The sequence below is a fragment of the Leopardus geoffroyi genome, chromosome C1, assembly GCF_018350155.1.
Source record: "Leopardus geoffroyi isolate Oge1 chromosome C1, O.geoffroyi_Oge1_pat1.0, whole genome shotgun sequence".
Taxonomy (NCBI): Eukaryota; Metazoa; Chordata; class Mammalia; order Carnivora; family Felidae; genus Leopardus; species Leopardus geoffroyi.
In genome coordinates, this window is record NC_059328.1 from 195,044,222 (window position 1) to 195,071,158 (window position 26,937).

Sequence of the window (26,937 nt, forward strand, 5' to 3'; positions counted from 1 at the left end):
GTGTCCCTTCGAATCTGCACTCCTGTGTCCTTTGGATAAATTCCTAGTAGTGCTATTGCTGGGTGATAGGGTAATTCTATTTTTAATTTTTTGAGGAACCTCCATACTGTTTTCTAGAGTGGCTGTACCAGTTTGCATTCCCACCCAACAGTGCAAGAGGGTTGCCCTTTCTCCACATCCTCACCAACATCTGTTGTTTCCTGAGTTGTTAATTTCAGCTACTCTGACTGGTGTGAGGTGGTATCTCATTGTGGTTTTGATTTGTATTTCCCTGATGATGAGTGACGTTGAGATGTTTTCATGTGGCTGTTAGCCATCTGGATGCCTTCTTCGGAGAAGTGCCTATTTATGTCTTCTGCCCATTTCTTCACTGGAATATTTGTTTTTTGGGTGTGGAGTTTGGTAAGTTCTTTATAGATGTTCTATACTAACCCATTATCTGATATGTCATTTGTAAGTATCTACTCCCATTCTGCAGGTTATCTTTTCATTTTGTTGATTGTTTCCTTTGGCAGAAGCAAAAAGCTAGAATTTTAAGAACTGGAATTTTAAAGCCTAGAATTTTGATGAAAGAAGAAAGAACTCTGTTCTTAGAGAAGTCTCAAATATCAGCCGGAAATTGTTAAATAAAAAAAATGGTAGCAAAGATTGAAACTTATCACTCAAGTCCATGACTGACATTTTTGGTGGCACAAGATCTTCTCTCAGCTTTCTTTCCAACTGTGTATCTTAATTGAGATGAATACTGGGGCCTGCAATATGCAGCATAATAGCAATGTAATGATAAAGTCAAGTGAAATATCTCATTCTGATATAAAGAGAAATTTGAACCCTTAAGATCTCTTTTTAAAAAATCCATTTTACGGGGTGCCAGGGTGGCTCAGTCGGTTGAGCGTCCAACTCTTGATCATAGCTTAGGTCTTAATCTCAGGGTCATGAGTTCAAGTCCTGCATTGAGCTCTGTGATGAGCATGGAGCCTACTTAAAAATAATAATAAAAATTAAAAAAATAAAAATCCATATTACAAGTAGCTGTATCCTCACTGATATTGGCACTTGTGTTTAGCCCTAGCAGGTAAGATTCCCATTGCAAATTTGTTGTACATTAGAAGTCAATGTCTCGGACTTAGTACAGTTCTTTTTAACTTAATAATTTCCTTGCCCACATTATCAAGCTAGGCTTTTGGAAGAGAGGGATGAGGGGAAGAATTCAGGTAGCTTTTCAGTTTAATTCTCAAGTAAGATGATTGTGTGGCAGATCCCCAGCTGCTCAATTGTTCAGAGCAGTTAGGATCTGTGATCTTTTGCGATATGGAAAATAGAGTCTTTCTCATTACACAGTAGGAATGGATGTTACAATTTCTAGTACCTCACAAGTTTCCTTCTATATTTTGGAGGGGATTGGAGTTTATCTCAGCTTTCTTATCTTTTTTAATACTACATTCATGGTTTTCAGAGAGATTCAGGTAAAGGAAGACTATATATCAAGAAGAAGAAACGAAAGGAAGCTGTGGTCACTTTTAACTATATTGTAAAACCATTTTGAGGAGTGGAAATAATCTACGACCCTAAAACACTGATTAGGAATTTAAGTGAAGTTTACCATGAATGTGTGGGATTTTCATAATACCATGTTGTGATTATAAGTTAGTATGGCCAAATAGTGTGTCCTTTGATTCCAGCAACTTTTCAGTACAGCAGAAGAAAATCTTTCCAAATCATATTTTCTGTCAAAGTAGTTTTGTCAGAGCAATGATGATTGTAGCTTGAAATCGCCTCAAATAATTTTCACTTAATAGATGGTTAGACTATGTACATTTCAAATACCCAACAAATTAGAAAGTGGCATCTGATTCGTCTGCAAGTGTTTTAAAGTGTATTATCTGAATAGTCTTATCAGGAAGTCAAATAATGCATTTTAGGTAACTAATTCCCTGTATTTATGCCTCTGATATTAATTGGAGCAGCATGACCAGACAGCTCTTTCTTTTTCCAAAATTAGCTTTTATTGATTAACTGAAAAAAAAAAAAAAAAAAAAAAAAAAAGAATCCAAAGCTCTAAAGCTTTGAACATTAAGGAGTTTGTTTACTTTGTAAATGCCTGGTTTCTTTAAAACAAAGTATCTTAACATTTTAAGGTAATTAATTTTAAGATAATTAATTAATACTGTCCCCAATAAGGCATTGGTTTTTTAGGTTCAAGGTGAAGATTTTTGGTCACTGACAAATCTTCCTCAGAGAGCCTTGGGGAAAAAACTGCCAGTTTTAGCTAGGAGTTTGGGTTCTTATATTGTTTTATTTACTTGGACTATCTGTGGCTAGGACTCTTGGTGTTAAACAAGGGCTAAAATGCAAACCTAAGAATTTCCCAAATCCTTTTGGACATGTTAATAAACATGGCATCAAAAAAAGTTTTCTATGCTGAACTGGTTGGAATGCTTTGGACATCATTGCCCATCCCTAAGATTCAAAAGTCCAGTAGCTTATCAAAAACTCTTAAAAACCTCAAGTTATATACATGCCTTTGTAGCTCAGCATTTCTCAAGCTTATTTGAGCACTTTACCACTGACTGTCTTCTTCCCCAAAACACATAACCCAAGACTAATCATGAAAAAAATCAGACAAATTTCAATAGAGGAATTATCTATACCTGACCAGTATTTTTCAAAGTCATCAAAAGCAAAGAAAGTCTGAGAAATCTTACAGCCAAGAGGAACCTGAAGAGACATGGCAATGAAATGTAATGTATCCTGGATGGAATTTTAGAACAACAACAACAAAAGGACATTAGCTAAAACTAAGATAATCTAAATGAACTATGGACTTTAGTTAATAATAATATATTAATATTTTATAATTAATTATAACAAATATACCATACTAAGGTAAGATGTTAGTGATAGAAAATTGTGTGTACAGGGGTGCATGGGAACTTCTTGTACAATCTGGTTAATATTTCTATAAATCTAAAACTGTTCTAAAATTATAAAGCCTATTAATTTTTTTAAAGTGGCATTAACAAGGCATGTACTTGTTTTGGGGGAAACTTGCTACTTACAAGTATTTACTCAGCATGCAAACTAGATTGGATAATGTAGGAATATGGAAATTTAAATTAAACTATTTTAGTAAAGAAAAGTAATGAAATCAAGGCATATAAAGAAAGGATGCTGAGCCAAGGGTCTCAAATTCAAAGGTGACAATTTGAATCCACATAATTTCTTCAGCCCATTGGACATAGAAGATGCTGCAACAACTGAGAAAAAATATAATCTGTATATACCTAAATGAGGTCCTTTGATTTTTGACTGGAAGCCAATGACAGAATGGAGTCTAGAACAGTGCAGAATCATCTTTATAAAATATGTAGGGAAGATTTCAGATGTGTACCTGGAGTGCTTAATTCTGACGGTGCACCCCTCCTATCAGGCTTCCATGTCTCAGACATTTCCCATGTCTGCCTTGGAACATTCTTTCAGTCCCATATAATATCCGGAGACAGATTTGCAAGTAACTCTTGTTATTGTACCAAGTTTTCAGACTCTTGTTCCTGTGGCAATAATTCCAGAAAACTACTTAAAATATTTTATATATAAGGACTTGTAGTATAATGGCTAGTAGTATAATTCTAACAACAATAACAGAGATTGTAACTGTTAATTATTGGACATGACTGGGACTGTGCTGAGCCCTGTATATTTTTCTTTTTTTTTTTTCTTTTAATTTTTTTCAAGGTTTATTCATTTTTCAGAGACAGAGAGACAGAGCGTGAGCAGGGGAGGGACAGAGAGAGAGGGAGACACAGAATCTGAAACAGGCTCCAGGCTCTGAGCTGTCAGCACAGAGCCTGACACGGGGCCCGAACTCATGGACAGCAAGATCATGACCTGAGCTGAAGTTGGATGCCCAACCGACTGAGCCACCCAAGGCGCCCTGCCCTGTATATTTTTCTGTTCAAACTTTACAATAATAAACTAGGCATCATTGTCCTCACTTTACAGATGAAGAGACACTTCTGGGGATAAAGTTCTTTACACATTGTCGGTGATATAGGGATGCTCCTTGGTTTATTCACAAGCCCTTCAATCAATGCTTTGAAAGCTAAATTCATATCACTTTTTAAATATGTTCTTAAGGACAATAAATAGAACCCTTATGGGAAGTAGTTTGGGGGTAGGTTTGGTATTGTAGTCAAATTAGTTTAAATGAGTTAACTCATCTAGCTCTTCCAGCTGTGAATAGAAAACTAGAATGAGAACCTGAAGAACACATTGAAATTTGGGGGGAAAAAAAGACAAATGCTTGTTAGGAATTTGGTGGGAAAGCTTACTTTCTTTACAACTTAGTTTGCTTGTGATGTCTCTAAACAGAGCTTAGTAACAGGAAGATTTGTTTTAATACAATTTTGTTTGCTTGTTTGGATGTTTTTACTTGAGTTACTGTTTTGAAAACAGGAAAGTAAAAAAAAAAAAAAAGGAAAGAAAAAGAAAATGGGAAAGTGTTCTTAGTTTCCATCAGAGACAGTCATGGCCTATGTCTCTATCCTCAGTCTGGGAACAGTAGGCCATGAATAAGACTACATTGCTGGCAACAGCTTTCTAGAAGTGAGTAATGAATCATCTCTTATCAACTACATGTCTAAACCTAGTGACATCAGTGTGTAAGTGAAGGCCATGCAATGTCTGTCACTGACTTAATGTGTACAAAACACCTACTCCATGACTTTTCCAAACTTTACTATATTCACAGTTACTGATACATGTCAGTAATTTAACTTTTCCAGATCTGATTTGACTTAGTTGTGAAATAACATTATAAGGTAGGATGTAGGTCTAATACTGTATTTTTTTATCTTTTCTCTATGTAAGATATACTAAGACAAAATCTTAGTATATCTATATATACTCTTAATCCATAGATAGAGTTTAGGAAAATTTGCTGAGAAACTAAGTCAAAACTCTCTTTTAATATACAGTATCCAAGAAAACATATCCACCTCTGGTTTGAATTGAACACCTTTGAAATGGAAAAAGCTAATGTGGGAGCACCTGCGTGGCTCAGTCGCATCCAACTTCAGCTCAGGTCATGATCTCACTGTCATGGGTTCAAGCCCTGCATCAGGCTCTATGCTGATAGCTCAGAGCCTGGAGCCAGCTTCACATTCTGTGTTTCCCTATCTCTCTGCCCCTCCCCAACTTGTGTTCGTGCGCTCTCTCTCTCTCTCTCTCTCAAAAATAAATAAACATTAAAATTTTTTTTTTAAAAAGACTAATGTGTTAGCCATTGTCTTTTCTAGGGTTCAGGGAGAATTGTGTTTTTAAATATTTTTTTAAATTTTTTAAAATGTTTATTTTCGAGAGAGAGAGCGAGACAGAACATGAGTGGGGGGAGGGGCAGAGAGAGAGGGTGACACAAAATCTGAAACAGGCTCCGGGCTCTGAGCTGTCAGTGCAGAGGCCGACTTGGGGCTCCAACTCACAAACTGTAAGATCATGACCTGAGCCGAAGTTGGATGCTTAACCAACTGAAGCACCCAGGCATCCCTGAGAATTGCTTTTAAAAGAGTACTTGGAGTAGTTTCCCCCAATTCATCATTTCCCCCTCAGCCATTTGTTTTCTCACATACTTCTACCCAATTTTCTCATACTACAAATTTTCCCTATCCTGAAGGATTCCTTGACTCTACTGTATAGTGAATATCATGTATCAATGAAAGTTAGATATCTCCTTAAATGCCAAATACTAGTGTAAAAAATATATATGTAAATTAATGGTGATCCTGTATTAAAAGAATTGATACGCCAGAAGAGATCTGTAAAAACGAAGGTATTAACAACAGCTCTTTTCTTGATATTAACAGTCGATTATTGAGCATGTTTTTTTGACCATAGCTAACTATTGAGTTTGCTATAAGTGTGCCCTATCTTAGTAATATTAGATCATAGTTCCCCACAGTGATGGCCGCTATTGTTTTTATTCCAATCCCAGAAGAGGTCACAAGGTGTAGAAGAATGGCAGATGATCGGAAAGATGAAGCAAAGGCGCCTCACTGGACCTCAGCTCAACTAACAGAAGCATCTGCACATCCACATCCACCTGAGATTAAGGACCAAGGCGGGGCAGGGGAAGGACTTGTCAGAAGCGCCAATGGATTCCCATACAGGGAGGATGAAGAGGGCGCCTTTGGAGAACATGGGTCACAGAGCACCTATTCAGATACCAAAGAGAATGGCATCAATGGAGAGCTGACCTCAGCTGACAGAGAAACAGCAGGTAACCAAGGGCTCCTCTGTCACCAGTGCTGGCTTTGTGCTTTGAAGTCTGTTTAGTCTGAAACTGAATTAATTTACCATGATGACCTTCTTTCACCAGCACAAGGTCTAAAATTCCAGTCCGTCAGGGAAAATAGACACCAAGAAAAAAGAAAAATCTTGAGGAGGAGCCTAACATTCCCCCAAATTAGTTGTATTCTTAATCTCATCTCCCTATTTAGTTTTACCACTTTAACTTTAATGGACAGATGGCTCAGTGTGTGTGTGCTTTTGCTAGTTAACTCTCAGCCTTTTTAACTCATTGAAAGAAAACTTCACAAATGCTTTGAATGATATTGGACCTAAATCTGATTGACTGATTAGAAGCATATGTACATTTTAGGTCAGAAAGCAATATAGAGCCTATCTCCCAGCCTTTTAAAAAAAAGAGACAGAGAGATTGGGGCGCCTGGCTGGCTCAGTTGGTGGAACGTGCGATTCTTGATCTTGGGGTTGTGAGTTCAAGGCCCAAATTGAGTATAGATATTACTTTAAAAAAATAAAATCTTAAAATAAAAAGAGAGAGAGAATAGGGAAGGGAGGGGAGGGCAGGGAAGGAAACACATACATGGGAACCATTTCATACTTCCTCAGAGAGCTTTTTAAGAACTAATATTACAGATGCTTGAAGGAGAACTTAATTTGGCTTACTCCTAAGTACTTCCTTTCAAAGTGCAATTTCTACCAATAGTCCTCTTTACTCTCATTGATAATAGGTTCCTTGATGGCGTAGTCATTATAAAGCATTAACAGCATAGAGAAACATTTGCTTTCACTATATTCTTGACCATTACTTTCCGTTTTTTCTGTCATAAGAATTTAATGTGTTTGTACACAATAACTTGCTGACATGCTACTCCAAAAAGAGTAGGTAAACTATAAGTAATAAGAAAGGTAATGCCTCCTTCAGAGTCATCCCTTGCTTATTCAAAGACTGATTTTCTGCACTCAGTCAGCAGCACTTATCAACTGTACGCTTTGTTCAAAAAATATACTTAAAATTAATGGGGGTAATATTAAAGGCTTCTCAAATAACTGAAGAGAAATTACATAAGGACATGCTATAATTTTTTTAATCCACTCATTTGATAAACTACTGTTGAGCATTTTCTATATGCAAGGTATATTAGCTTCTGTGCCAGGGCACTTGCAAGGAGTGGTCTCTGAACTTCACAGAGCAGAGGATGCAGTAGCAGACGTGAGGCCTGTGCACACAATTCAAATGCAAAACACAGTGTATTGTGTGCCAAATGAGCAGTATAGAAAGGCAAAGTTGAAGAGAGATCATTATTACTTGGGACCAAAGTTCCCAAATTGCGAACAGAAGCATCTTGATAAGCCGCAGCAAACTCAGGAGTGTGGCAGGATATTTTAAATGCTCAAAGGAAACACAGAGATACTCATCTGTTAAGCACTACATGACCTCAAGATAGTCCACAGTTTCAACATTCGATTACAGTATAAAATATAAATATAAATATAAATATAAATATAAATATAAATATAAATATAAATATAAAATCCTTTTCAAGATTTATCTTTGTGAAGTCAGGTTTTCGGCTGTAATAAGAAGCAAGTACCCTGCAGAAAGTCATGTGGAACAGGAGAAGAGAGTGGCAGTGTCCAATCTAATTTAAGTATTTGAGCAGCTGCACAGAACTCAACAGACACATACGCCCCATTAGTAAGGAATTGTGGATACAAGAGAAGTAAAAATGTTATTTTTGCCTTTCGTGGCCACAATGAGGATTAAATGAGATAGTAAAGTGTACAAAGTCAATGAATCAAGAAATAGTATCTATTAATTACCATGAGTATTATTGGTGGTGGTAGTAGTGGTGTAAATATGGACAATAGGGCACTCTTGATCAAGGAATATTTTTCTAAAGTTGAGTATAATATAACTTGAACAGGGCAGGACCTGAGTGTCAGGAGCACTAACTAGGAACATTCTGAAGAAACTGAAGCATGAAGAGATGAGGACATGAGGAGCAAAATTGTTGTGGGGAAAGCAAGAGATCATGTGATAGACCAACATTTTTCTCATCGTCATATCTTGCATCACCTGACATTACACTTAAAGGACTCACTAAATGTATGTTGAATGAGTGAGTGAATGAATGCAAAAGAAGAAAGAAAGTCCTACTTAAATTAATGGTGAATGAAAACTCTTGAAAGTCTTGCTTTGTCTCTTGGGCTCTCACCAGCTGAATCTTACTGATGATGATAGAGGCTTGAAATATACTAAGGAAAAAAATCCCTGTAGCGTGTTTGGTCAAGGAAGAACCAATATCACTTACTATTTCATTTTTTCAGTGGTCTTAATTAAATATTTAAGGGCATCAGAAAAATCTCGTTGCCAAGTCAGTATGTCCTTGCCAGCTTCTTTGAGAAAATAATATAAATTAAAAAGAGATTAACAGATGTTTCTTTTAATTTATGGGTTCAGGACCATCCAGAGTTAATTTTGAATTCAATTCAACATATATCACACGAATCTTGTACTGCCTTTGAGAAACTGATTCTGAAAGTTCTATATGTATGTTCATAGTGAAAAAAAGTTGTAAGCAGCCGGTTGTGGGTCACCAGAGTGAAGTGTGCAATCCAAACTATGACGTTTCTTAAGTTAAACTCCCTCCAGAAATAACAGGCCATTTTTAAGTCCATAAAATATCCATATGTAGAAAGCTGTGGGAAAGGAAAAATGTGAGATACTGTCTCATATCTACAGAAGATGTTCTAGTGATAATTCAATGTGCAGTTAGATTTTTCTCCAAACTTTTGCTTAATAAAATAATGCATTTTATTATTGATGGTTTATATATAACTGTTTCACAAACAAAGATCATTCCCAATAAAAAGAAGTGTCCTTAAATCTCAAAGATAGTCTTTAGAAATGCTAACCATTGATAATAGGCATCACTAATGTGAGCTGGCATTGTATTTCAAGGTGATTAAAGAGGACCAGAGGAGCTATATACTGGCCTCCTCTTTTATCATTCACATGTAATCTATCAGTATATTGCATTTTTCCCTTACAAAAAATACTTCTCTGGGCACTTTTAACATGACACATTTCCTAGGAACATCAGGTCTTCAGCTACATGTTGTGGTGTCCAAGCCACTACTGGTTGAATCCAGAGGTCTTTCTTCTTGCCTTCTTTGCTATAGTCCTCTCTTAATTTTTAGAAACAAATTTTTCCTCAAGGTTGTTTATTTTTATTCATCTCTAAAAACAAGATCCCATAATAAATGAAACGCCATCACTGCATCACTTTCTTCCTTCCTTTTGTCATCAGGTGGGCTTACTTGAACCAGAGATCTTACCTCATTCTCTCTTACCTATGCTTTTCAATGTTCACCTTCATTTCTGGGCCATAATAATTCTTAATTTTTAGATGTGCAAACCCATAGTCAGCTTATCTTTGATCTTATGTGCTGAGGCTGGGAAAGGGGGAGAAGGGAATTCTAGAAGGCAATAATGTTTTAAATTATATATATTTTTTTCAGATTATTCTTCTAGATCTTGGCTCTTTTCTTACAATTGAAAGCTAATCCATAGAAAAGTAGATAGATTTACTCGCTTATTGTAGCATAACTTTTAATTACTTTAAGAATTATTCCTGTATTTATTCACTAAAGTAACCTTTTTAGAAGCCATGACATAAAAGCCCCTCCCCCCCGCCCCGCAAAAGGAGAAACCATTGAGAATCTAGTCATTTAGGAAAGCTGTTATTATAATGAAACTAAAACCATCATTTTTTTAAATTTATTTTTTTATTGAAATATAGTTGACACATAAAGTTACTTTAGTTTCAGGTATACAACATAGTGATTCAGCTTCTCTACACATTATGATACACTCCCCACAAATATAGCTGCCATCTGTCACCATACAACGCTATTACAGTACCACTGACTGTATTCCCTATGCTGTACCTTTTAGCCCCATGACCTACTCATTCCATAACTGGAAGCCTGTACCTTCCTCTCCAAGCTCATCTTGCCCCGCCCCCTCACCCCATTCCCTCTGGCAAGTATCGGTTAATTCTCTTTATTTAGGAGTCTCTTTCTGCTTTTTGTTTGTTTTAAAACAGTCATTTTAAATCGTCTTCCAAAGCATGAATCATAAAAGGCTTGTAATAAACCTTTCCTCTCTTTTCTGCCTCATCTTTATTGAAGAAAGCAAGAGGACTGCATTTGGTACCCCCAGAGTTCCAATCCTGACTGAAAATTAGTAGCCGCATCTTTTTTTTATTTAGAAAAAAAATTTTTTTGTTAAGTTTATTTATTTATTTATTGTGAGAGAGAGAGAGCAAGCAAGCGAGTATGAGCAGGGGAGGGGCAGAGAGAGAGAGGGAGAGAGAGAGAACCTCAGGCAGGCTCCACACCATCAATACAGAGCCCAATGTGGGGCTTGAACCCATGAACCATGAGATCATGACCTGAGCCGAAACCAAAAGTCAGATGCTTAACTGACTGAGCCACTCAGGCACCCCTAAGAGCCATATCTTTAAGTTTCTTATCTTTCTTATCATATTAGCATTCATATCAAGATCACTGGAAGAGACAGGTAAGACCACCTTTCAGTCCTCCTCTTTACTGGTGTAGTCACCCATCTGAGATCCCATGACCACAGCCAGACTGCAGGTCTCCAGCTGCATAGACCTGTGCGCTTCCCACACCCCACTCTGCCAGATTCAGAGCAGCACGGCCAGCTGCAGCTGTTACCAATTATAGCCTTCTTCTATTACAGAACAGCCACATCCCTGTACCTTTCAGCATGACAGAAAATCCTAACTTTAGTCTTGGTTTTAGCATGAATGGAGCAAGAAAGGGGGCAATTCTCAGAAGTTTATAGATGCCACAACATTGAAGTATTTAAAATCATGCTTTTGTGGAGCACCTGGGTAGTTCAGTCTGTTAAGCATCCGACTCTTGATTTTAGCTCAGGTCATGAACTCATCGTTTGTGAGTTCGAGCCCTGCATGGGGCTTTGCTCTGGCAGTGCGGAGCCCGCTTGGGATTCTCTCTCTCTCAAAACAAATAAATAAACGTAAAAAAAAAAAAAATCATGCTTTCATGATTTTGACTCTCCTAAGGTGCAATGCTTTCAACACAAGTAAGAAAGACCAGTCAGGGGGTAAAGGCCTTTGTGATCATCAAAAGTCGGTATCAGCCATCTCTTGGAGTAAATTTAAAGATTAAAGGACATTTCTCCAGTTACCCCCATTCCAGTTCTCCAGAGCTGCTTTGTTTTCCCAACATCCTGGGGATCCTATTCAGGTCTCCTTCCTGCTGCGGCCGTGAGATCTGTAAAAGCTGTTCCAGGTGACACACTATTGCTTTTTCAGAGCTTACCAATGGAGCTGTGCCTTTGAAAGCCTTGACCTGCACTTTAACCTCCCCAGAGCTTAGACAGCCAGGTGATCAACATACTGAGATACGCAAGTTTATTGTTGCTGGAATTAGAAGCTGAAGGCTTAAAAATACATAAAGGAGGAAAAGTTTGTCATCATTCACATGCAAAAAGTTGAATATACCTTTAAGCTTCTCTTTCCCTTTTTCATCTTGGGAAATGTGAACCTGCCTTTTTCTTACCTCTCTCATTTTTCCTGCCTCCATTCCTAGATTTGAGACTTACTGGCAGGAGTCACCATCCCATTTAAAATATGGCATATTGTATATGATATTTTATTAATGTACGCAGGGCCAAAAAAAGTACAGAACCATGTCTCTCGTGAGACGACTAAAGCCATCTGCACCACCCCACAAGGCAAGTAAACACGCTGGCCTAACAATACAAGAGGTTGCAGATTTTCCTCGTTGCCACGGCAACCACTCATCGCTCTAGCTGCCATTTCCCTGAGCTGCGCAGAGAGAGGAGTGTGCAGAGCACAGTTATTTAGCATTCAAGGCTGGATCTGCAGAAAAGCACCAGGGCCTCACTGCGAAGCGTCTGGGCCTGGAGGCGCCGATAGATGAGTACACAAAATGGGGATCTCGTCCGTGGTTTCCTTTGAATGGTTAGGCATCTGGGGCTGGAAAGAGTAAGAAAGACAGGATTGATTGAAAAAAAAAAAGAAAGGCATTTCCACAAGGTTTGTATCTGTCATGTTTGCTTTGTCCTTATGTGGTCTCTATACCATTTGAAGCAGATTTGGGCATTAACTTCAATCATAAAATGTGGCTTGTCTTGTTGGTAAATAGAAGGGTCTGAACCTGATGGAGAGCTTGCTTACATGGACGTTATAACAATGAACTGTATCTCCTACTCTTGGTAAGATATGAGCTTGTATATAGATATGAGCTTGTATATAGATATTGATAGCTAGAGCTTAAAATGTTTGCACAAAGTGGAGGAAAAGACAGGCACCAGATAACGTTGTTTACTTAAATGCGCAGTTAGGGGTGGTTCTTCCTGTAAAAATTGACTTCACATCTCTCTTTGCTCTTCAGCGGAAGTCTTAAAGTAGAATGAGATTGTCTTAAGTCAATAATTCTGAATCAAAATATAAGGAAACCATGATTTCTCTAGACTTATTTTAATTAAACCCAGTGATGTAACAAATTAAAATATGATTTTGTTCCTTGGGATTTTAATTGCCTACAAACATTTCCAGTTGTGAGGAGCAAGGCTCTAACACAATATAATAAGATATTTGAAAACTAATATTAATTTGCATACACATTTACTCCCATGTATATTCTTCCACAAAATGCCTCCCATGCACTTGGTGAAAATTAGTCCCATTTCTTTACATCTTGTTTTATACTAAATGTCAGAACCACAATCCCAATCACTAAAAAAAAATATTGTTTATCATTCTCTTTGGGCACTGACACTGAAAAATTATTTTGTTGAATTTGAATCTTAATGACTGCAACAGATTTGAGCTAAGAAAAATTAAGACCTACTTGTAAAATTATTCTGTCTGGCTTTTTTTTTTAATGTAAATATAATTTAATTATCACTGTATTTTCTTACTTGACCCTCTCCCCTGATCCTGTATTTTCCAAGACATTATCACATTTCCTCCTCTCTAATTTGCTATCACGTTTTGTCATCATATTTTTTAAGGTATTTTTGAGGTTTTTAAAATCTCCACTTAGGGAAGAATTCTACATGCCCCATAAAATCCTTTTCATTTGCAGTGAGCAGATGAAAATAATCAGTCATGGAAGCAAGTCTTCCTGGATTTATTTTTGGACAATGTAAGCCTTTGTTTTGATTAGCCTTATGCATAGCCTTTATCTGTCTCTTGTTCCATTTCTTTTTTTTTTTTTTAAGTTTATTTATTTACTTTGATGGGGGAGGGGCAGAGAGAGGGAGAGATAGAGAATCCCAAGCAGGCTGCGTGCTGTTAGTGCAAAGCCTGATGCAGGGTTTGAACTCACAGACCGTAAGATAATGACCTAAGCTAAATCACGAGTCAGACGCTCAACTGACTGTCTCTTGTTCTATTACTAAGAATTCTGTCCTCACAAGGGGTGCCTAAATGGCTCAGTTGGTTAAGCACCCAACTTCGGCTCAGGTCATGATCTCACAGTTTGTGGGTTCGAGCCCCGCATCAGGCTCTGTGCTACAGCTCAGAGCCTGGAGCCTGCTTCAGATTCTATATCTCCCTCTCTCTCTGCTCCTCCCCCACTTGTGTTCTCTCTCTCTCAAAAATAAATAAACATTAAAAAGAAAAAAGAATTCTCTCCTCACAAAAAAAAGATAAGAGAACAACTTTAATAGTAATTTGCAACAAATAAATTCCTCTGATATCTTGAGAATATATTAATCATTGATCAACAATGTATTTTTTAAGTGTAACTTATATATAAATTAACTATATTGCTTGTATGTGCCTGAGAAAAATATCTGTTCCTATATACCAAATACCACCTCAAGGGCTGGCTCTGGTTTTGATGTTATTGTTGCTAAGCGGTTAGTAGACCAGGGAGTATCTCACGGTCATCGGTCATCGCTCCTCCTGTCCTTCCTCCCCTTGCGACTCTTTCTGCTTCGGGGTACCAAGCCTTTTCCTCTCATTCCCTCACACTTCACTGCTCCTTAGCACATTACATAAAGCACGTGCTTTGACTGTCAGGGGAGTCTGGAAATTCATTTCAGGAGCAGATGAACAGAACAACTGGTGCTGCCTTGCAGATCTGATAGTGAAAGCATGATCTGACTTGGCATCGTGAGTCCTGAGGGGAAAAGGACACTGAGCCGCTTGCTGCCTGCTCACGGTGCGGCTCATCTCACAGAATGAGTCACCATTCGGCAACACTCATAGAAAATACAATTCAAAACCCAGCCAAACTGATGACATATGTCTTAGGCTCTCATTGCAACTTTTAATAAATATGCAAATGCTAGGTGGTTATTAGAACACAGAAATGAGAACAAAATGTCTGTTTCTACAACTTATTTCAAAAGTTCAAACCTTAAGACATTAGGCAAAATGAGTAATAACAGAGGAATCAAGATTCAGAGAAAAATCATCTTTAATAGTATGAATCAGCTTCAGCAGCCTGAAAGTTAGATTCAAGATTTTCTGTCCAAATTTTTTATTTGGAAAGACAGATCGAGACAGTGTTGGGATATGAGCATCTCTGATTCTTCCATAAGTGACTCCAGCATGAAGGGTCAACTCCCCTGAGTGAACTAACAACCTTCTCTTTTGCAAAACAAGTTACATTTGCCCAACTAATCGGTGGTTTTATTCATGTTCTGCATTGAAACCAGTGATGGCAAAATGTTTTGAAAAAGTGCATATCCCACAGGAGAGGTTCTCAGAGTCCACGGTCAAAGATCCAGAACTGATGTTGATTTTATTCTTTCCAAGGAATCTCTTCTTCTGAACACCTGCATGTAACATGTTCGTATCTTGCTAATAGCACTCATCATATGGATCATGTTACCGGGCTTCTTACCTGTTTTAATCTCCAGCCCTAGGTTGTTAGTGTTTCGAGGTAGAAGCTATGCTTCATTCATCATTTCACGTCCCTTTCGGTACGTGATGTAATAATTGTTTCCTATAGTAAGTACTAATAAATATTTTTGAATTGATATAAAGAAGAGAAAGAGTTCATATCCATGCTAGGTTTTGAGATCAGGAATCTCATAAGCAAAACAGGGCTCCAAAAATTACTTCACAGTATGAGCAACGCACTTGAGAGAATGATTGTATTGAGAGAAATGCTGGATATAAAGAAGCAAAAAGAGAAACTGAGAGAGGAAGCTAGAATCAAAGTGAGGACTATCGAACTGTTGGCTGGAACAGAAAGGAATTAAGTAGGGACTCAGAAATACTGTAGTGAAAAGAAAGTCAAGAAGGGATATAGTGGAAGATGGCATGGTCTAAAAAGGAGAGTGTAAGTTTGGAGTAAAGAAAATACACCTTTGACTTAATTAAGGTGGCAGTATGACACCTGATTAGAAATATTTTCTTGATTGTAAAAATTAATGAACTGGAAAAAGTATGGAAACTCAGGGTAAATGACCTAAGAGACATCTATAGCAGCTAAGAAACACATGGACAGTGAATAAATTCTCATGCTCATTCCTGCAAAATTGAGCCCGATATAACAGTTGGCTCCACTTGAAAGGCACTGAAATATCCTGCAAACAGCTTTATAGTTCTTATCCCTGTTGATCCTCTGGTGTAATGTGTAAGGATCGCCTCACTGTTCTAGGTCAGGAGCTCATATTAGTTTCATTTCTGACAAATGGACAATCTGAATCTTAAAGCAAATGAATATTCTAAGTCATAGATTTAATTATCCTTCTTTAAAGGAATATACCAGTTTTGTCTTGGAGAGATGAATCTTATTTTTGAAGGTCAGCCTGAATAAAAGTATCACCAATGTCCTTTTTCTCTCTACTTCATCGTTGAGTCTGTAAAATGATTTGCAAAGATAAGTTCTTCGGTAATAAACAGCATTTCTCTACTGAATAACAGGGATATTTATTTGTTAACTTTAGGAAAAATGTTTTGATTTCAATTGGATATGCTTCTCTAGTTTCACTATTTTAAAAAATGATAAGAGTTTTTTGTAACCCATTTTTTTTTCCTTTTTGGTATATTAAAATGAAAGATGCTCCCATTTGTGTTTTCTGATTCTAATCATTAAGTATTTTAGTATTTATAAGACTGTTTTTCTTCTCCATGAGAGAAAATCATCATCATCATTTACTATTGCTTTTATAAGCAGTTTTAAAAATGAAATTTTTAGATACTTTTTGCATTTTGCATGTTGCTATCCTTTATCTTAAAGCCTATGTACATTTTCTCTTTCTTAAAAAATTGTTTATTGTTTTTCCTCATCAGCTTAGAAACTAAAGATTTGTGCCTAAAGCATTGGAAAGATTGGAATAAATCTGCTTTACTCAAAGTTTTACCAGAACAAAAATGCTAACCTAGGGAAAACTGCTTCCCCCACCCCCCCCAAAAAAAAAGCTTGACCTAGGTGACAAAGCATGGAAGATATTCCTCCAGATCAGTTCTCACCCAATTCTTTTTTTTTTTTAATTTTTTTTTTCAACGTTTATTTATTTTTGGGACAGAGAGAGACAGAGCATGAACGGGGGAGGGGCAGAGAGAGAGGGAGACACAGAATCGGAAACAGGCTCCAGGCTCTGAGCCATCAGCCCAGAGCCCGATGCGGGGCTCGAACCCACGGACCGCGAGATGGTGACCTGGCTGAAGTCGGACGCTTAACCGACTGCGCCACCCAGGCGCCCCAGTTCTCACCCAATTCTTAAAAGTCTTGATTTCAATCAGAAAACAAAGAACAGAGTTTGAAGCAAATACAGATTCTACTCTCCTAAAAAGTCACATTTTAGGAGGGGAAGTTCATGTATTTGGGGTAATAATGATCCCTGTGATCCCTGTCCTCATGACATATCTGCCATCCAGCCTATGAAAATTATAGTGCTTGAAATGCCCTGTGGACCACACCGAACTTAACACATGATCTGAATGAAGCATTAAAAATACTGCTCAAGATGGGGTGCCTGGGTGGCTCAGTCGGTTAAGCATCTGACTTCAACTCAGGTTATGATCTCATGGTTCATGGGTTCGAGCCCCACGTAGGGCTCTGTACTGACAGCTCAGAGCCTGGAGCCCGCTTCAGAATCTGTGTTTCCCTGTTTCTCTGCCTTTCCCCCACTCACGTTCTCTCTCTCTCTCTCTCTCTCTCTCTCTTTCTTTCTCTCTTTCTCTCTCTCAAAAATAAATAAACATTAAAATAAATTTTTTTAAATACTCTCAAGAACTTGGATGTTTTGGTGACACAGATTTCCTTTCTAGTTGGATTTCATTGTTTAAGGAGGAGTAAATTGAAGCTACCCTCACTGATAATTTAATATCTTAGGACTGGATTCACCAGATGAGATTGAATTTGTTTTTTGTTTTTTTTGTTTTTTTTTAGTGTGAAAAATTATAAACTTCCCAAATTATGTTTAACTTTTTAAAGTAAATTTTTAAAATGATGAGCATTTCTTCAATTCTAATTGGAAATGCTTGAGTCTCCTGTGCCCCAAATAATGCTGAGTTTCACCTCTGCCTTATGCTCTGTGATGCAATTGGATATGAAAAAACTATATAAATACAAAGTATTTTTCTTCACCTGGTCTGTAGAGAAGTGAAAATTATCACATATGCTTTTTAGAAAATATTTTGGAAAATCTATTTGATTAAAATATTGAGGTGGTTCTTTTATTTTGTCCTATAAAATTTTAAGTATGATGCTTTAATTCATATGGTTGCATTAAGACCATACTTCTCTTCCTATAGCTTTTGATTACCTTTTTCCTATCAGACCACGTTATTCATGCCTCTGCATTTCATGTTGCATGTCAGAATTAGCCAAAAAACAAAAAAAGAGCAGAAATAACAAAGTTCCCTGATTTCATGAAAGTTTTTCCTTTTATAGCAAACTTTTCTTCAGGAAAACAAAACCCCAAAATAAACCCAAATAAAACATTATTGAGGGGTAGAGGATATCTCTAAAAGTTGGGAAGAAAGTCTTGGTAAACTTTCAAGGGAAATAGAAATGAACCAGAAATATTTTCAGGCTTTTTCTTAGAACCAGGAATTGGGCAACCTGTTTGTGATCTACCGTGTACAAAATAACAGAATTATAATTTAATTTTGAAAAAATAAGAGCTACAAGTCTGATATACAAATTTTTCTTATATCTCAGGAAGAAAATAATATACCTTTTCATATGTTTTTTATAGTAAATTGGATTTTACTGCCATGAAATGAAATGAAGGTTTATGAAATCTGATTTACCTTAGCATGAAGTAACCCCATCTATCCCTTACATGGGATTGTGGTTTTCATGCCAAATGAAACTCTCTGTTTTTAAACATAGTACAGCTTATAGTTACGGTAGCATCTGCCTACCTGGGGCCTGCCCTAAGCAAAATTATGAAGAAAATAAAACTTACCTTGAACACCTTTGGCTTTGGTTCCTGAATCTCCATTTCTTCGTTTTCTTCAGATTGTCTGTATGCATCTGAAGCTACCTCATGTGGTCAGGATCCCCCCCTCAACCCCATGCAAATCCCTTGCTTGATGTCAGCCTACCCACCTAGATAACATCTGGTCCTTACTTTTTTTTTTTTTTTTTTCAATTCTGCCACTCCATCAAAATCAATCTATTTTTCTCTTTCTGCTGGGCTTCTACAATAGAACAACCAGAACTCTTACCATAATCAGTTACAGCTTTATGCTTTCTAGATGTTGTTTACGTTCTGATATAAAGCTTCAATGTCTTTGGCTGATTTAAGCATGATATAGATGGCACCCACAATTTGCAAGTATTTCTAGAAGTATACTTTGTAACAATGATACCAATACACAGAGAAGAGATAGAGATTGACATGGTAAATAACACTGAAGCAAAATCATCAATGTAAAATTTTATTTCAACAGATATCTAAGAGGTATTTTCTAAAGTAGAATGTGTATGTTATTTGCAAATTTCTGAAGAAAACTTTGAAGTTACTATTACTTGTTCTTGTTTGTTATACATAATGAAACTTTTGAATCTGTGGATGAAGAGAAATTCATTTAATAACATTTTCTTTTTTTTTTTTAATTTTTTTTTAACGTTTATTTTTGAGACAGAGAGAGACAGAGCATGAACGGGGGAGGGTCACAGAGAGAGGGAGACACAGAATCTGAAACAGGCTCCAGGCTCTGAGCGGTCAGCACAGAGCCCGATGCGGGGCTCAAACCCAGGGACCTGAGATCATGACCTGAGCCGAAGTCGGACGCTTAACCGACCCAGCCACCCAGGCGCCCCCATTTAATAACATTTTCTATGGGATGCATTAATCAATCCAGAATACAAAAGTAGTCATCTTTATTCTAGAATAATTTTTGTCATGAAGAAATTAAAAATTCTATTGAAGTCTTTGCTCTTTCCTATCATAATGTGACCAAATTACAAATATAACTTTGGACTTGACACTTATTTTCTTACTTAAAGGATCTTGCATCTTGATTTTGCTACTTAGAGGTCCTAGAAAAAAGTCTTTAGGGGCGCCTGGGTGGCTCAGTTGGTTAAGTGTCCGACTTCAGCTCAGGTCACGATCTCACAGACCGTCAGTTCCAGCCCCGAGTGGGGCTCTGGGCTGATGGCTTAGAGCCTGGAGCCTACTTCCGGTTCTGTGTCTCCCCCTCTCTCTGCCCCTCCCCCGTTCATGCTCTGTCCCTTTCTGTCTCAAAAATAAATAAACGTTAAAAAAAAATTAAAAAAAGAAAAAAGCCTTTAACTATTATTAATTTTACTTGTTTGGAACTTTTCCAGAGAATGTGCCACACTTATCTTGTGCTGTGGCTGAGCTTTTATTTAACAAAAATTATTAATGAATAATAGAGGGTTAGCTGAAAACTCTATCTTCTTATTTTTCTTTTTGTTTTATTTTCACGGCATTTTAGTTTTCAGAATTTCATAATGTAATTAATTCTATTGTACCTTTGCCCACAGATTATTGAATTACGGTTCTCTGGTATATGTATATTCATTTATAATTTGAAATTTATAAAGAATTACCATATACACTTATTAGTGACTTGAAATCTGCCAAGTGGTTTTAGGGCTTGTGTAAAGAGAATATTTGTGGATGATATTTTATATAGCTATAATGGCAGAAATAAAACAGGCAGTTATAGAAGATGGAGAATCACTTACTTAAAACATTTATAGTTCATGAGAGACTTGATAAGAAAGCACATAAGGTTGATGTATATGCTGCTATTTGCACATTCATTCTTAGAAACATGGTGGGACTGGAGGCTTAAGCAAACTATAATTACATAAAAATCATGTTGGTCTCTCTATGTGCTGATTGTACCCTACGATGTGTTGTGAACAAAGTGATTTTGCTATCACACAGTTCCTAAATTCCATGTGCTTCTAGGTCACAAGGCCTCCAGAGGCCTTACATACAAAGCATGTAAGTTATACTATGATGGGGATGAGATAGAAGCAGTGAACAAAAGGTGATTTCTGCCATTTTATCATAACAAACACTTTCTCCTGGAAGAAATAACTAAGTTTATAGAAGTAACTAGTAAAAACTATTCCTGGTATATAGACAACTTATATTGGAGAAAGTTTACTCCAATGACTTTTTTTGGAACCTGGAATACTTTTCCATTTTTCCGTCATATCCTCTGTCTGAAGCATTCCTAAGTTTTGAAACTATAGGAACCTAGGGGTACCTGGGTGGCTCAGTCGGTTGAGTGTCTGACTTTGGCTCAGGTCATGATCTCACAGTTTGTGACTTCGAGCCCCATGTCGGGCTCTGTGCTGACAGCTCAGAGCCTGGATCCTGCTTCAGATTCTGTGTCTCCCTCTCTCTCTATGTGCCTTCCCCACTCACACTCTGTCTCTTGCGCGCGCACTCTCAAAAATAAACATTTAAAAAAATTTTTTGAAACTTTAGGAACATTGATTCACCCAAATCCTAGCCTCACTCTAGGTGGTCAAAGTCTTTGAGGTACCCAAGTACAGGTGGAACTTTAAAAACATGGAGAGACTTTTATGCATATGAGTGCTGGCGCGCACACACACACACACACACACACACTACTGCATTTCTACACAAACGTTTAAATTTTGTTTATCCCACAGTTACTCTAAGTGTGAATTTATTTAAGGTCTCTTAGTTTTATTGATATTTCATCTTCCCATTAATGTTATTAATGATGTCTCATTGGACTTAATGCAGAAATGTTATTAATGTTATTAATAATGTCTCAAGACTTAATTTACCTCAAATGCATTTCTCCCCCATAAACTAAATTGATCTTTGTTTTAATCAGTAAGTCTTTAGAAGAAATCTTTGGAAGAAAGGTATGCAAAGACCTACAGCTGCAACATTGGCAAGAGTGACCCTTTGAGATCAGAGTCTGACTAAGGAAGGATATGCCAGTGCTGGCCTCTTTAATTAATGCTGAGGTGCCAAGGAAACAAACAAACAAAAACCAACAATCTGCTCTTTTAATTTCCTTCTTCACCAGTTGATTGCAGGAAATAGTTTCAGAGGAACCATTTGCTCTCCAAATTAAGCAAGGAACTTTTCTTCTTTCCCTGTTTTTATGAATTTATCAAGGGTATTTGTCTAGCACAGTGCTTCCAACTACACAGTGCTTTCCTTGTTGACTAGCTTCCATCAGCAGCAGCAATTAGCACCCGTTTCCTAGGCAACCATTCTGTACCCTACTGAGAAAAACCTTTCCTTGTCAGGAGCATTCTGTCTAAAATTGTTTTGTTTTCCTTCTTTCACAAGTGTACGGTAGGCTTACTTGTCATTTCTTTTAACACGGCATTATTATGTCCATTATTCTTAAAAGCAGAAACATTTACTGGCTTTTATATTCCATATGGTTGAATTTATTGTTAGTGTCTCTTACTTCTCCCTTAACAACCTGAAAGAAATCAGCAAAAATATGTTCTCAAGCATATGCCAACTTGTTTTGGATTTTTTGTCCACAGTCTAATTGGTGAGCCTTTGCATGTTCAAGTAATCACAGCTGGTCCTGATGAAAACTCAAAGAGTACACGTTCAAAATCAAACTTCTGTGTCTACCAACAATGTCGTGTTGCTCAGAGGCAAGTTGAAGTTTCCAGGACCACTGAGAAAGTTTTAACTCCATTGCTTTTGTTATGAATCAGCCAAGCAATATCGATAGATTAACATAACAAAATAACTAAACTAGAAATATGTGCCAAAAAACAGGGCCTTGGGACTGTGTTAAAAATTTGACGTGATAGGGGCGCCTGGGTGGCGCAGTCGGTTAAGCGTCCGACTTCAGCCAGGTCACGATCTCGCGGTCCGTGAGTTCGAGCCCCGCGTCAGGCTCTGGGCTGATGGCTCAGAGCCTGGAGCCTGTTTCCGATTCTGTGTCTCCCTCTCTCTCTGCCCCTCCCCTGTTCATGCTCTGTCTCTGTCCCAAAAATAAATAAATAAACGTTGAAAAAAAAAATTAAAAAAAAAAAATTTGACGTGATAAAATACCAGAGGAACATAGCAATGGTATAGCATGAATCAGCACTTGGAATAAGCCAGAAGGTTATAACAGCTATACATGCTGAATAGTATTGCATACTACTGAATAATACTATAGGTAGAGTAAAATTTAGTTTATCATTTTAGTTTAATGGCAGGCACCTGACATATTGTGTGTTAGGCAGTGGTTCAGCATTTAGGCAAGGAAGTACTCATGGGGGAAAATGACAGAATTATCTCTGTATGTGGCAAAAACTTTCGTATCTTTATATCTTGTCAAATGATGATTATAGACTTCGATGACCGCAAGACAGCAAGAGTGGTTAAACCAGTGATACAGAACTTAAATGAGCAACTGATATATATATCATTGCATTTAATTGCCACAACACACCAAAAGGTGAACACCAGTTTAATTCCCACTTTACAGATGGAGAATCTGAAGGTTAGAGAGATCGTCACTCACTTGCAGCTAGTAAGAGATAGAGGCAGAATTTTCTGACACCACAATCTAATACTCTAAAATATTTGAACTACACCAATATAATTCAAAGTGTTGTCTAAATGGGACCGTAAGTTACCTTTATCCATTATTTTGCCAGTTTTCCCATTGAGAAAATGTATTATTGTGTGGATTCAATCTGTTGATGAGAAATAAAAGTGCCTGGGGTAGCAACTTATAAATTTGTATCACAATATGATGTTTATTCATTATTTAGGTGAAATATAAGTAGCTTAGCATGATATCTTTTGAGGATTATCAGGTAGGTTTCTGTAGATGCAAGCATGTCTTAATTAGTGTCTTATTCCTATTTACCTCCTATATGTATTTCTACCAGTTTATTTCCCCAATACCAACAAAAAATATTCTTTCTTTCCAGAATTCATTTTATCTACCAAGGGCTTCCTTGATAGTGTTTTTTGAATACTGGCCCCATCTCCATTGCCCAGAATAAGTTTTTAGGACAGACTTCACTTTTTACTTAAAGGTGTTTATCTATATAGTGATGATCTGTTATCACCCATGGCTCTGTCACATGGGTTGTATCTTTAACCCTTATTTTGTATCAGCCTATCATTTTAATAGACAAATGTGTTTTAAATAAGTTGATTTTAATGTTTTCCTTCAAACTGATTTAGGGTTGCATTACTTACCAAATTAGATCCCAGTTGTCATTCATTTTATTTAGATATGATATGACTTAGAACCATGTCATGAAATATTTTTGTAATACTTACAGAAACTGTCTCACTAACTGTAATGACACTATTGAAAAATAATAATATTCAAATACTGGTTCTCACTTCAATGCAAAAACTACCATTAGTTATTTACATTGAGAACCTGACATTAACAAGAGTGAAAATAAAATACAAATTATATACACTCCTTAACTAAGGCAATTTTTAACATAAACTAAAAAATATCCACTACCAGAAAACTTTAGATGTTCAAAAGAAAGATAACTGAGTCCTTAATAATTTCTGCTTATGCTAAGAAGTATAACGTTTTCAGCTGTGAAGATCAATGTTACCTTTCAGTTATGTATAATAATTTCCCAGTTTGTGTGTAATCTAGATTCATCTTTAATCTTATGAACAACTAAGTCCTATTTATAGTTTTATACATATAATGTGTCAAAGAAAAAATAACCAAAAAATAGAGTATAAAGTAGGATAGGGAATAAAGACGTAGAAAAAATAAGCAATAAAAAATTAAAATGTAGCTCTTACCTGAAAAAAGATTTTTTCATGTTGCTAATAGTTCTCAGGAGAAGACAGGGGTTATCAGGCCTCTTGGAGTGCTGTCCAGAAGATGGTCCTAAATTGGGACACTAGCAGAAATCGAGAGCAGGTCATAGCCCAGGACCTCTGCAGCCAGAAAAATGGCTATGAAGCCAGAAAATAAATAACAAAGAAAGTTTTTACTTCCCTCTAGCTTTGTCTAGGAAAGTCAAAGCAAAACCAAAAAACACTGTCCCTGAAATCAACATGGATGATTGCAGATTAACTCTATTATCTGATGTTCATGATAGTAATAGGCTAGTTGGTCTGGACCTTTAGTTGCTCTTCCTTTGAAGCAGAAATACCAGAAGACCCAGAAGAATGTATGACTGGGGGAAATAAAGACAACTTGGTGAAGAACTCCTTGGAAGTCTCAAGTTCCTTGATGTTCCAGGCCTGTTCTATAATTATGCAATTGAGTCTGCACAGCAACTTGTGAGACAAGTGCTATTAGTATTTCCATTTCATGGATGAGGGATTGAAACCCAATTAGTCCGAGTAAATTTCATATTTTTTTAATTTTTTTATTGTGTTTTTCTTTTTTTTTAAGAGAGAGAGAAAATGTGAGGTGGGTAGGGGCAGAGAGAGACAGAGACACAGAATCTGAAGCAGGCTCCAGGCTCCAAGCTGTCAGCACAGAGCCTGACGCGGGGCTCGATCTCATGAACCACGAGATCATGACGTGAGCTGAAGTTGGACACTTAACCGACTGACCCACCCAGGCACTCCACTCCAAGTAAATTTCTTAGTGTGAAATAACTAGAAAGTAGCAATGCTAGAGTTTGTGCCCACATTTCTCAGAATTAAAGTCCTTGTGACTTCCTTTAATCTACAATATAAAAGGGAATGATCTCCCAGATAGAAAGATTTGTTGGATAGATGGATGGTTTGATGGATGGATAAGTGGATAGAGTCATTTAATAGATATTTGTAGAATGAATGAGTAAATTATATATAGATATAGATTATAGATACAGATAGATATATAGATACATCATACACACATCATAACTCTTATATTTTTATCTTTGTAGGTCTGATTTTGTGACTCTCTTCCTTTGTCTTCTGTGTTTGTTTGGCATGTTTATCGTTAATTTTCTCTGAACTTTCCTCAAACCTTGAGTGAATTTTCTCCTGTCCCAGGAGCCAGGCTTTAAGGGTAAAACTCACCCAGAGATCTGCTGATTAGGTTTCTGTTGGGAAAAGGCCATCTGTCCTTGGGGGGAGGAAGCTACCACCTTGCACTGACAGCAGCCCTTGCTTAGAGGAAGATTTTAAAATGACTGGACCAATTGAAACCCTCAGGATAATCCTATGCTCATGTTTTATTGCACTGGGAAAATAATATGAGACAATGTGATATTTCTTGTTTGAAAAGTTTTAGCAATATTACGCTTTCAAAAAAAATGAAGATAATATGTCATTATCTTGGCTCCCACACAGCCTGTTTGCTTATTCTAAAATAGCATTTCTTAAAGTCAGTTAAGTTCTTTTAAGGAAAAATAGATAATTAATTCTCCCACGACTGAGTTAAATTATTTTCTTACACATTTTGCTTAAATATATACAAATGTAAAATTACCTTATTCATAAGCTCTTATTCAACTGTGAAACTCAAACACATTTATAAATCAATTTTATCTGAAACAACAAAGCCAACAAAATTCAAATGTTCCACTACTTATTATGTAAAATAAACTATTGCTTTACTGAAACTAAACTATTGCTCACAAGAAATGGGGTAATGGGTGATAACAGTGCATTTTTATTTAGGTTGGACATGTCCACACTAACTGGAGAAAAGTAACGATCCTATTTTTCCTTTCCTTGTCTCTAGAATATTTTGAAAGTCTGTTGTGTAGTGTACCATGATGTTATTTGGCCTACATCTTCTGTGAATGCATTTTTTATTGTAGAGTGTTCACTCACCCCTGTTCTCTTCTCATTAGCCCACAACAGGTAAACTAATTGTCTATGGTGTCACAATTATTCTAAATGCAAATCCAAACAAAAAGACAAATAATGTGGCGTTGCTCAGTTATAATTTGTTCACACAAACCAATAGATACTTTTTATTATTTTTATTGGATTATTTTTCCAAATTAAGAAATTTTATTCATGTTAAGTGTTTGCAGACTCTGGAAAATTCATCAGTAGTTACACAAGAATCTGGAATGCTCATTTAAGAAATACTGTTTTGAAATACATCAAAACTTAAACAAGAACTCAGTAAATAATTAATTTGGGGAGGTTTAAGTTAGTAAATATAATAACGAGCATGGATTATTTCTAAGCTTGTGTAAGTAGCATGAACAAAA

At 36.8% G+C, this 26,937-nt stretch overlaps 1 protein-coding gene across 46 annotated transcripts in view; it reads left to right on the top strand.

The window, feature by feature from the left end:
- MAP2 (microtubule associated protein 2) overlaps positions 1-26,937 on the top strand; it is a 283,734-nt gene that overhangs the window by 199,886 nt on the left and 56,911 nt on the right. For 44 of the 46 annotated variants that reach the window (XM_045481056.1, XM_045481057.1, XM_045481020.1 and 41 more), the window contains one exon: positions 5,990-6,274. In XM_045481056.1, the coding sequence (XP_045337012.1) occupies positions 6,013-6,274 (262 nt within the window). In that variant the 5' untranslated portion in view covers positions 5,990-6,012. Of the gene's footprint in view, positions 1-5,989; positions 6,275-12,119; positions 12,414-26,937 lie in introns of those variants that run through there. The other 2 variants (XM_045481017.1, XM_045481049.1) reach the window with 2 other exon arrangements.